Source organism: Dermacentor albipictus, chromosome 2 (assembly GCF_038994185.2).
Source record: "Dermacentor albipictus isolate Rhodes 1998 colony chromosome 2, USDA_Dalb.pri_finalv2, whole genome shotgun sequence".
Classification (NCBI taxonomy): domain Eukaryota; kingdom Metazoa; phylum Arthropoda; class Arachnida; order Ixodida; family Ixodidae; genus Dermacentor; species Dermacentor albipictus.
This window is the reverse complement of record NC_091822.1, coordinates 141,868,775-141,881,183: the sequence shown is the minus strand read 5'-3', so window position 1 is coordinate 141,881,183 and position 12,409 is coordinate 141,868,775. Positions and strand designations below refer to the sequence as shown.

General features: G+C 47.4%; 1 protein-coding gene across 1 annotated transcript in view; it reads right to left on the bottom strand.

Moving 5' to 3' along the window:
- Positions 1 to 223: 223 nt before the first annotated feature.
- Positions 224 to 12,409, bottom strand: part of tnc (tenectin) — a 154,478-nt gene continuing 142,292 nt past the window's right edge. The window contains exons 17-22 of the mRNA XM_070533324.1: positions 11,545 to 11,733; positions 9,300 to 10,202; positions 8,616 to 8,663; positions 7,244 to 7,423; positions 6,954 to 7,070; positions 224 to 6,295 (exon numbers count right to left, since the gene is read on the bottom strand). Of these exons, the coding sequence (XP_070389425.1) occupies positions 6,120 to 6,295; positions 6,954 to 7,070; positions 7,244 to 7,423; positions 8,616 to 8,663; positions 9,300 to 10,202; positions 11,545 to 11,733 (1,613 nt within the window). The 3' untranslated portion in view covers positions 224 to 6,119. The remainder of the gene's footprint in view (positions 6,296 to 6,953; positions 7,071 to 7,243; positions 7,424 to 8,615; positions 8,664 to 9,299; positions 10,203 to 11,544; positions 11,734 to 12,409) is intronic.

Genomic DNA, 12,409 nt, shown 5'->3' with positions numbered 1-12,409 from the left:
AATTCTGTGATAGCGCATACATGTGTTGCTCGATTTCTTTGCCTCAATCTATCGAAAAGGTGAAACAGCTTATTTGCTGCGATCAAATTTCGCATTAGGAAGTAACGTAATCGTCGGTAATTTTTTTCTCTTTTTGTCGATGCATATTGAAACCGTCAATGAGCCACCACAATCGCGGGAGCCACGGTATGTAATTGGAGTATGGAAGGCACAAGGAGAACCATTTCTTGGTAAGAATTTTTCTTTAATGGAAGTAAACACAAACACACAATCACAATTCATGTATAGCAAAAAAAAACAACACCTGAACATGGCAGCAATAATACCGATCATACCTTCAACAGCCTGAACCCCTAAACTGCTGAGCACAACCTCGCAGTCCAAGGCAGGATGAGACAGTGCCGCGAAAAATAAGGCGCCTCTTTACGCTTTTATACTGTAGACAAGGAATGTTTTCGACAAATATTACGCGCTCTAATCTGCAGGCCAATACACCTGAACAGAGGGAGGCCTATTAGGCTTAAGTACAGATGAGAAAGTTAGCTGAAGATAGCACAACTTCCTGCCATAATTTTCGAAAGAAACTCGCCGAATTTCAGAGGAACTAGTAAACAAAGAAATCAAGTTGTGCTTAAGTAGGCGACTGGAGACATCTTATTTTACTAAAGGTAAAAACCAACCAAATCGGACACAGTTCACGTTTGTTATTATACCCGATAAAAATCCTTACACGCTCTCCACTGCTTCAGTATATCTAAAGTGGTGGGCTGCTCAAATCCAAACGTCGAGCGATAACACGCCGCCATCGAGCTTGCACGTGCTAGCACGCTAGATTCCGGAACTTAAATGCAGTGAACATGACGAAAAGACTTGGGAATGAGCACAGTTCGTCTTGGACGGTGCCGGCACTGCGGGGTGCGTTGAGCTTCAGCATAGACGACACGCCTCGGGTTCTACGAAACCCCGATTCGTGGCCCTTAGCAGGAGCAGAGCCCTTGAAGGTATGTACATACACTCACTTGTAAAAGAAAAATGAATCGCAACAAAACAGGACTTAAAAAAATGAGGACATCACGTAGTAGAGCGAAGAAAGTAGAAGGAGGCAAATGGGGCAACACAGACAGCTATTTTAAAACCACAGATACACACAACTCCACCAAAAATAATTGTCTGCCTCCTTCGCATAAGTAAAAAAATAAAAAAACACACCAGGAGCCGTTCTCGAGACATCGGTCCCGCGATCGAGAACGGTGCGACAACAGAGGAAAAAAAAAAAGCCCACCACGACAGAACAGGAATAAATGAATGCACTTTGAAATAAGTGACAGGAGTTATGCTTGCACACATTATGATACAGTGTTTTTTTGTGCGTCCAGGTGCTTCCACCTTACACGCCGCCGAAAAAAAAAATAGCAACAAACACATCAAGCGCGTGCCTGCACGGAATATGAAAGCTGGCTTCACGTAACGGCCGGCAAAAAAGAAAAAAAAAAGCGATGCGTGCGAAGGAGGCACTCGTTTCGCGCCTGAATATGCACAGCATACTCAAGAACCGTCTTCTTTCTTAAGAATGAATAATACACTCTGGCGGCTTATCAAACATCACCGCATCAGGGCACGCGAAGGCTGTAGCAAGTGTGAGGAAAGAGCACGCTGCTTCGAGGGCCTGCTTACTGTCACGCATCCATAGGTAAGAGGAAGAGACAGAATTCGAGGCATAATGATCGCTGCTATGGCTACACAATGCAATGACATAGTACTCCGATTAATGGCATAACGAGCGGCGTTTCTGAATCTAATGGCTACACCGAGGCTGAAATGAAACAGGATACAGCAAAGACACGGAAGTTAGCCGGGCGAGTGTCGCTGTAATGGAGGAAACAAAGAGAGCCTAGAAAATGTTGCAAAAAGAAAAAGCTGCAAAGAAGGAATTGACAGCTTAACATGCGATGAGGCGCGTAAAGACTTGCACGGCTTGTCGTTCAATCCGTATACCGAGAGAGTTAGTTGCTTGCAACTAGATGCAACCATGGAGCCGATAGTGTGGGTCGCATTCAGCAGTGATCAAAAAGGCAAGTGCCATAGGCTTTCGGCAATTTCTTAGTGCCCCCTTACGATATGTTACTAACGTTACTATTCTCACGTAGAGAGCGAAGATCAGTTAACGCGTTCCCTGAGTCACCACATAAAGTGGCAACACGAAGCTGGAGAGACACTTTGAGAGAGGCACTTGGTTTCCCCCGAAGCGATGCTTGGTTCGTCTGACGTTTGTGCTGCTCATAACCGTGCAGTCTTTCGTGCTGCATGCCCAAGTCTACAAAGCTGAAAGGGTTAAGATCAGAACTGTTTGGTTTGGTGCCAGTGCTTAGTGATATGACGTTGGCAAATTGACGCAGTATAGCAAATTCGTGTTAAATGTTCGTGTAGACGAGGTTCCGACACCTCTATGACTGTGAGACAGTGCGATAATAGCTGAATGTGCGCTTAGATGAGGCACTGAAGGTGCATGTTGGTAGAATTACGTGCGACCGCAGGTGGGTTTTCTTGGCTACCAGAGGCGGTGGGTCGCAGCGAGCTTGGTGGGTACGAAAATAAGGCGAGAACAGTTGCTTGCCGAAAAAAAAAAAAAGAGAAACTGCCTCTCGCTTCCTCTTTCCCAGACCGTCCCCGTTGCATCATCTTCCTACTCGCGTCAACGCCACACTTTGTCCGGTGTAAACAAAGACGTAGGCTAGCAAAAATAATGCTGTCATGGCGGGTATTTATTTTGGCACCGTCTAGAAAGGCGGAAGTGGCTCCACGTGCAAGCGCCTCGAGAAGTGGATGAAAAATATCACGGTTGTGTCATGGCGTCGGGAGAGCTCTGGCTGGCTGCTCGCGCTCCCTCCTTGGCTATGTAAGAGCGCGTCGTAAGAGCGCGAACTAAAACTCGCTACACGCCTTGATATGTGGCACGGGATCTCTGGCAAGAACGTCGTTATTTTACTTTGACATAAACGTTGGGGTGTTTGCTTGCTTTGTTGAGGGGTGCTGTCAAAGAGAGTGCCGAACGATGTCTCTACGACAGAGGAACGTAATAGTCACATGACAATCAGCTCGTCATCAAAAATCGCAAAGGCATAGGCTGTTTACTTCAGTTCTCTACTGTAGCGGATCGCATTTGTAGTCTTCTCTCGTCATTTCAGGAACCGGTGAAGAGTGTATATTGAAAATATAATCTTTTCGCCTGGTATCACAGAACTTAAGCAGATGCCTTCGTTGGCATTAACTGCGGGAATGTTGCATAGCAGTAGCGAAGAGGAAACGTGTAAAAATATAGACCAGACTCAGACGGAGCATCGTATAGTCCTATAGGGGAAGTAAAAGCTTGGGCAAGAAAGACATTGACAAAAATAAGTACAATCTCGACGCGAGTTCACACAGAACGGATGTTTGAAACTTAGCGCCGCACAAACACTTCCGCTTGGTGAGCCATAGAAGAAAAATAAATGGAATGATCGTTGGTCCTCAGAACTCCCCACTTTAGCGGTGAGGTTTCTGTTTACAAATGCCATCGGGAATGTGTGGGTTCAGTTATACCGTTTTTCTCATTTACTTTCTTTCTGTTTTTTTCTTTACTCTTGGCAGTTATGAATTATCACTTTCTCCGCCTTCTTACATGGTCCCCTCTACATACAACGGTATTCCACTGAGCCATCTTCATGTGTCAAACGTTACCTAAACCACCTATTGCCGGAGTGTAAGTTTGGATTATAGATAATTCCGCCACCTTTCCGTACTTAGTTGGCGCCAGAGGGGATCACATCCTGCTTGGTCGGAAGGCGCAAACGTGGCAACGTGTTTTCTCTAGAATGAAATGCCTATCATAAATGCGGGCGCCTACTGGCATAATATCACTGTGCGCCGTTTCGCGGGCTGTCATGTCTAGGTTTGCATAGTAAACTCATGGAATGACAGACGATGTCATAAAATGTATGAAAAACACTTTCTTTCCTGGTACGCACTTCGTGTGTGCGTTACGAGTGCACAAAAAAAGGGAAAGAAAACAAGACAGCTCTCTTCATAAGTGACGTACGAAGCGCGATTTCTTGTACACATCGACCACACAACGCTATATAACCCTTGAGCTTCGACGCACACAATGTATAAAAACGAGCGAGTGTGAGGTTATAATAGCCGTCCAGCGTCTTTCTGCTACGCTAGTGTAGAGAGGAAACCGCAGACCTCTTTAGCTGCCACATCTAGAGGGCCGGACGCGACGGACACGCTTGCGCACACAGTTCAGTCCCGGTAAAACGCTTTCACCTCGTAACACAAGTTAGACGCTGCCACTGTGACCGACACGCATCGTAGACACCATGAAGACGTGAGCATCAAGAAAGGACAGAAAAAAAACGAAACAAAAACGACCAAACTACCCAGCGAATAAGAACGCGAGACCATCGCGCTCAAAACCCGTGTCGAGCTCTTTCTCGCCTCGTGCAATCTTAAGGCAAGCATTTTTTATATGCCGCGTCGAGAACGTGCGACAGAGCTGTTAAGCAAGGAATGTAGAGCAGAAATGACGAGACAGGCAAGAAGCGAGAAATTTAAAAAAAAAAAAGAGAGAAGCGCGGGAGAAACCGCGCGCAGGCACATACACTGGTATACATACACACACGCAGGTACGCACGCACACTAACAACACAACCTTGCGCGTTCCAAAAAAAAAAAAAGAAGAATGTCCACGCATCTCTCTCCGGTCGTTGCCGTCATCTCGTCGCCTCCTCCTCGTCGCCGTCGTCATCTCTTCCTCCCGACGTCACATGCGCGCGCGCTCACACACACGAACGACACCGACGCTTTTACACAGTCTCGGCGGGCCAGCCGGCTGCTAAGGCGCCGGCTGGGTTGTCGGCACGGGGGGTCGCGAAGACAGTGAGCCACCGGCGCAAACAGCAAGAACGCGCACCGTCGGTTTCACAAGTGAGTCAGTGCGTACACGACACGGCTGCTTTGGAGCACTCTCGCGGAGTGAGTGTGTGTGTGGGGGGTGGGGTGGGGGGATGGAAGGACGAAAGGAGGGGGGGAGTCTGCTACCCACACAATCCTTCCTCCTCGCTTTGTTTCTTCCTTCCGCAATGACGCCCCAGATGCGCGCGTGATGAAACGACGGCGGCGGCTGCCCGGCTGCCGGGTTCACTTTCACTCGCAGTCGTCGAGAGGCTCATGGCCGAGCCAGTCATACTTCCTTTTGGCCTCGTACTACTGTGTCGATAGCCCTGAGCGACCAGAGAATCGCGCGTGTGTCTCCAGAGTTCTTTAACGTGCGCGGTACCACCGAGTTTTAGGGTCACCGAGAGAAGTTGGCCCGCAATAGCTTCTAGGTTCGTTTGCCCTGAAAAATAGGCCTTCCGCGCTGAAAGCCGACCCCGCGTATGCCTCTGGCTTTGTAGCCCGTGATGCTAGTGCTGACGAAATTCGCGTTGTAGCCAGGTACGTCTGCATCTCCGGCTGCGCGGTCATCCGTTCATCGGTGCGCGCCAATACGCTGTTTCGTTCCTAACACGAGTCGTACATCGACTCCTTCGCGCGTTGAGGCTCGGACACGGGCCTGAGCACTTCACCTGCGGTTTACGGAGGCGTCGTGTACTGCGCTAGCTTAAGAACGGCTGCCATTGATTTGTCACCTCTTCGTTTGAGATGTCGCAGGGTTTTTTCCCGAATAGCGCTATCTCAATGAGTCATCGTGTTCTTATATGAACAGTGCGCGCTTGTTAATTGGTCACGCAAGAGGCTTGTGACATCAGTGATAACATACCATCAACGTTTCATATTGCAATGAGCTCAATCGTGCTATAGGCTGCCGTTACAAGCGCACTGCGTAACTCGTTTTGACACTGCTGGTTCATCCGCGATAGAACACGGGAGCTTCGCCACCATACAGCGTTCGCCGTCGCCAAAGAACTCTGGAAGCACCGCATTATTTCTGGTCACCGGCCTACCGGCGTGGGAAGAGAGCTGAGGGCCATGACGATAATAATAATAATATTAATAATAATAGACGAAAAGGATGGAACTAGGAAGGCGTCTCTCTCCCTGGCGGCGGGAGGGGGAAGCTAGGGCTGTCGTGGCGCCGCCTACCGCGTCCTGAAGTAGGACCGGTTCATCCTGAGCAAGAGCGGCGCCTGCGGCTGGCACTCCTTGGGGTTGCACTTTATCATGCCGCTAGCGTCGCAGATGCATTCCAAGCACGGCCCGCTAGCCTTCTTCACCACCTGGCCCACCTGGTAGAAGCTGCCGTTCACGTCGCAGCCTGCGTAAGCCGCGCGGTGGCAGAAGCATATATGCACAGGCTCAGGAAAGGGCCACCGCTGAACAAATACCGGTTTACAGCGCAGATGAAAAAAAAAACGTGGAAAGGTAGCGAGAGCAAAAAGACATATGGGCACTGAACAATGTAACATGTGACAAGAGCGCGAGTTCCAACTCAATTCTGTGTTTATGTGCTAACGAGAACTGCAGAGATAAAGATTATTAAAAGAAAAAGAGTTGGGGGGAGGCGGGCTGGAAGGTTGGCCTGTACAAGTGTGAGCCTATTTGGCTGCTCAACGTCGGGGTAAGGGAGAAGAAAAGCGGAGGGGAAAAGGGAGAACGACGATGACGACGATTCCGAGAGATAAGCTGGCGCAAATTTATTAAAAACACTTAAAAAAAACTGGAAGCGCCCTGTTCCGAAAAAAAAGGCAATTCCGAGATTTCAGTGCGCGCTTAGCACTATTACTCAATGTCGCAATCTACACGAAAAGTTTCTGGCTGCTTCCAGTGTGAACCGCGTCATCTGTTCTGTTTTGTCATGGCCTCGATGTCGATTGGCAGTGAAAAAATTACAGTAGAATATTCCGAGAGAAGCAAACGTGGCTACGCAGATGAGTCATGCTGGCGGGCATATTTAATTCGAGAGAATATTTTACCTTTGACTTCCATTGATGCCTCGAGCTTCTGCTCTCCAAACCTCGGAGCTGGCGTTGTTGTCGTTGTTGTCGTCGTGGTCGCTGCAACGCTCACGTTCTTGACCGTCATGTGGACAGCTGTGAAAAGCAAAAGCGAGAGATCACATATTTCGTTATGAACAGTCGTGTTTCAAGCTTCAACTTGTCTCATGCTTGAAAAAAAAAAGATTTGATGCATCGAGCACCATAGACTCGTACTCCGGAGCGTGTCAGCTGTTATGATTGACGCTACGGTGCAGCTCTATACTCACGGCATTCGTATCGCGGACAGCAGAAGCCACTTATGGGCGTCTCGAAACACTGCGGGATTGGCGGTGGGCAAGTCTGCTGCAAGCAGATGATGTCGCCGCGGAAACAGAAGCAGAAGTCGCACGGGTCCGGCCGTGGAATCTGCTCCGCCGATTGGTACACCTTGGCGTCGAAGATGCAAGCTGCGAAACGAGAAGGAAGTTGCCGAGATCAACGCGATGCTCCTTTATGTGATGCAGAGTGATCTGACGCAGAATTTAAAGCTGGGAAATTCGGCAAGGCGACATCGTGTTATGGCGCAGGGGACGCAGGGCAACACCCAAAAGAACAGACGAAGGCGCAACGCCCCACACTACGTCATTTCATCATGCGGCAAAATGTCTAATTGGAAGATTAGCAATGTGACAGTGAACCCGGGGCTCCTTTAAGCTATAAATAGCGAACATTGATAACACTTGAGCAGCGGTAACAGTGATAGCGCTTGAACTAGAGAATGATTTGTCGGATTATTAGAAAGCGAAGCACAGAAAACCAGGGCAACGTACTTGTGGAAATAGCAACAAGGCAAAGGTTCACAGGAACATGGAGATTTGAGATTTGAAATGATCGACTGGTGGGCAACTAAAAGATGTCTCTGGCGACAACGTTTCGTCAAGGGGAGCTTATCTTCGTCAGGGCTAGCTGATCATGGCCGTAGAAATGGTATGACAGAAGACAGAAGATCCGCAATGGTTCCCGTTTAAGTTCCTGTCTTTCCTTTCTTGGAACTTTCTCTCTTGCACTTGTTGTCCGCATCGGGTGTCCATGTTTGTGAATTTACTACCAATTCGTGATCGCTTATATTGCTGTTTGAGGGAAAACTTCCAATTATCGTTCAAGCATCGCACTTTCTTATCAACGAGGATGTACGACCCCAGCGCCGTCGTGCAAGTACCGGGACCACTCGGGAGCCCACTCGCACCAGTTTTGATGACCTCGGAGGTAGACGTGTGCTGACCGATGCGAATAACATTTATCACAGTCCTAGTAATTTTACGAGCGTGCACGCTGTGAAGTTCTGCCCACTCCGATACGCACTTATTTCCTTCCCGGATTGTCGCACACGGAAATCTAGCTTCACCGCACATATGGTCAAAATGAGGGAAAGCCAACTCAACTATCGTTCGGATCGAAATTTTGAAGACTAATAGTTTGGGCAACTTTTGCATCCGTGAACCGTCTGGCTCTAAATGCAGTCGATGTTGATGACAGACTACTAATACGATGTGCCAGCTTTATAAACAGTACGATGAAGCTAGCTGTAAGGGCAGCGACATTGAAGGCATGTTACTGTCGCACTAGGAGTCAATATAGTGACTTCAGAAAGGTACTCACATCCTTCCTCAATTATGATTGCTCCTTCCGTTGTTGTCGACTCCGAATCTGCAAAATGAAAAACAAGATGTTAGTCTAATATTTCGTTCCGGATACGATAATCACATTTCACATGCTTAAGAAGTAGTCGCTGCGATTTAGCTGGAAATAAAGATATTTGGAGTGCGGTCGAATAAACCACGTTAATGCTTATACCCTTTCTCGCTCTGGAGTCCAGGCGCTAAAATGACGGTTTAATGTTAGGAAAAATATTAAAGTTTTTGTACAAGAGTGCGGTCTGAGATCACACACAAGTTCTGGCTTCTTTCGCAATGGGCGTATTATCATCGTCAGCGTTTTTCACGTGCCTTTAGCGCTATTTTATTTAAGTAAAAAAAGTTATAAGCAATAGCAACTCCATTTATGCATTCGGGTTGGCAGCGATGTTTACTTCTAGACGTTGACTAACTTAGCAGAATCACCTGCTTGTTGATTTTAGTAATCGTAGTCAGAGAAAAGAAAATCGTTGCTAAAGATATGTTCATGCCGGCCAAATATACAGCATCATCAGGAGCGTACGTCAAAAGTGAGGAACGAGACATTTCAATTTGCCGCAGACGGACCCTTCAGATTTTCACATTTCGAGACCTATATTTATTTTCCGCTCTCTGAAATTTGGCGTTTCATTGCAAACAGTGTAGTTACCTTCCGTGACCGGCGTGGGAGTAGTAACTTCTTCCCGAGGTAGTTCTGGTTCTCCTGTAGTCGTCGCTCCCGGCGTTGTCCCTTCCGGAGTCGTCACTTCCGGAGTCGTCACTTCCGGAGTAGCGGTGCTCTCCGGTGCTGGCTTTGTTGGCTCTGTCGCTGCAGCACCCGCGGTCGCAGCCGTCTCCGCCGGCTTCTCCGTCTCAACCTCTGGTTTCGCCGTCGTGACACTGGGTGGCTCAGAAGGCGTCGTTGCGTTCACTTCCGGTGCCTCCGTCGTCGACGTGCTTCCGGTGAAGAACTCCATGACGGTTGTGAAGATTGATGGCGACTCAGTCGTCGCTGGAGGTGTGCCCTTCTTGCCTTCGACTGGTTCCACCGTCGTGGCGGCAGGCGTCACCTCTTCCTCACGAGGCACTTCCGGTTCAGCGGACGTTTCCGCCGTCGATGCCTCCGTAGTGGTCGCGTAGTGGACGAGCGGCTTTGTAGTCAACGTGGCAGTGGTTGTGGTAGCGTTCGTGGCTTCTGGAGCCTCTGTAGTGGGACTAGTGGCTTCGGACGGTTGACTAGTGGATTCAGGCGCAGCTGTTGTGGCCGATGTCGTCCTCTCTTCGCCGGTTGTTGCTGCTGCTTCTGTCGCTCCCGTCTCTTCCGGTTCCTTAGCCGTTGTCGTCGCTTCCGGCTCGCCCGTTGAGAGATCGTGGACGGGCGGCTGCGATGCAGGAGGCTCAGTCATGACTTCGATTATAAATGGCGGCACCGTTGTGGGTGGCACGGGAGTCGTGGTGACGTTGGGACCGAATATTTTCTTGAGATCGTCGGTCGTCGGGCTGATTGTGGTGAACTTGAACACCGACGGTTTCTGCGTCACCATTTCTTCTCGCCCTTCCTCCTCTTCAGACGCTGTCAGGGGCCACAAAAGAATGAATTGTGAGAATCAAAAGGTACTGAAACTACACTGCAGTCAATTCTATGAACCAATTTCTCTGTAATACAGAATGATCATTCTTAAAATTCTTGGAATATTTAAATACAGCCTGTCACAGATAACATAATTGTAGTCCTTGAGCTGTATTATTAGGAGAAGCGCACATTACTTGCACAAGAAATGGAAACACATATTCAAATAATTGACAAGATCAACTAATTATGTTTTGAATTAGTTATTTCACGGCGCACATTGCGATTTACCAACTGTAGCCTGTGAGTTTGCAAGGCGTATACACTTGCAATGAATTTTCAGAATGACGCCAGCTTGGAGATATGCGCCATGAAACTTGCCGTAAAAATGTCCTGTTGTTACACTAACGTTTTTTTTTTTTCCTTACAACACGCTCTTTTATACATTGAAGCATAAACGTAAGTGGAACGCTCACGTATGTTGTTCCACACTTTGGGAAACAATATCTCGAACCTGGTGTCATCCTGGAAATTCATTTCAAGTGCATAGGTCTTCCAAACACACTGGCTGCAATTCGTAAATTGTAATGTGTCTAACAAAATAATTAATTAGGACGTTAATTAGGGAATTCTGTTAATTAGTTGTGCATGTGTTTCGACTTCTCGTGCTAATAATGTGTGCCTGTTTGAATAATCCAGCTCAAGGACAAGAATTATGCTATGTGCCGCAGGCGATTATTATAAATATATAACTGAAAAGTGATCAACCTGTACAATAAAGTGTCAGCGGCTTACCAAGAAAACATCTCCGCGCTGTATTCCTCGCTTTCCTGTCGAACTAACACGACGTGCCTGTCTTTTATACGTCGTTTTTAGAAACAAAATTACAGCTTTGCTGAAAAGTCCGCGGTTAAAATTTTCTCATTTTGTAAATAAAGGCACGCGCTTTACAAGGATAACTTTCTTATTGTAAATAATTGGGAACGACAAAAAGAAAGAAGTTTAGAAACTAGGAGTTCTAAACAGGCATTTCATTATACCTTTCCCGTTCTCATCGCAAGCGCCCCTTTCAATAAATATCGCAGTCGCACTTCGGTCATGCGTTTTTCCCTCCAAGCTATGAATTCAAGCGGGCACAAGTTTCGGTACTATCAGCACCACCCTCTTTCTACATTTCTCACTGTCAAGTGGGTTGTTAGCGTTAGTTCCGTCTTGTGCGCATAATGCATCCGTTTTTCCTGGAATTTTCGCAGCGTCAGTGCACTAAATTGTTCAGCAGCATGCTCTTTTCACTTTTTCAACTTCCGAAAGCTAACGTTTTTAAAAAAAGAAAGGTTATACTTACGGCAGATGAACGCCTCGGCACAGCACTGCTCTGGTTTGACGCCGGTCGGTTTACAGCCCGGTCGCGGAGGCTCCTCGCAGATACGCTCGGCGCACACCATCTCGCCGAATGTGCACTTGCAGAAAGTGCACGGGTTGGCTGTCTGAATGACCTGACCGTGCTCGACTGTTGTGCCTTGGACATTGCAAGCTGGAAGAGAGAAAATGTTCCGCTATAAACAACCAGACAAAAGTTTGTTCCGAAAAAAAAATATTTTACTCGTAAAATGTTGTCATCGTTGACGTTGGTTCATTAAGATGCGAAAGCCTGTCTTCTTTTTTCATTCTCCATCGAGCCGAATACGCTATGCAATATATGCAACATCTAGTCACACCACCAGTCGGTCAAGGCATTCTTGATTTTTTAAAAATATTTTGTGGCGTTAGAGTGACCTACTAGAGAGGCTATAGTTCTCGCGGGCGTTCCCCACCTCCTCTATTTTCTTTTGAGCATTTGCTTTTTTGTCTCCGCCTATTCTTTCCCTCTTTCATTTCACCTTATCCTTTCCCCAGTGCAGAGTAGCAAACCAGGATCGTTTCCCGTTAACCTCCTTGGCTTCCCCACCCCGTTTATCTCTCTCTCTCTCTAACACTCTGTTTTCTTTGTCATTGATGGCAGCAGTATGTTTTGTAAACGTATTTATTGGTAGACGTTCAGAGCTTGGTTTGCGAGAATGTACTTGTTTTTCAGAAATCGAAGTGGACCTTGAATGCTGCGCTTTGACTAAACCAGTTCATTACTCAGCTGGTTACACAGCTGTTACACAAGCTGATGCTTTCTCTAGAATTGGCACAGTTATCCAAGTAGGAAGAAACAATCTAAGGAC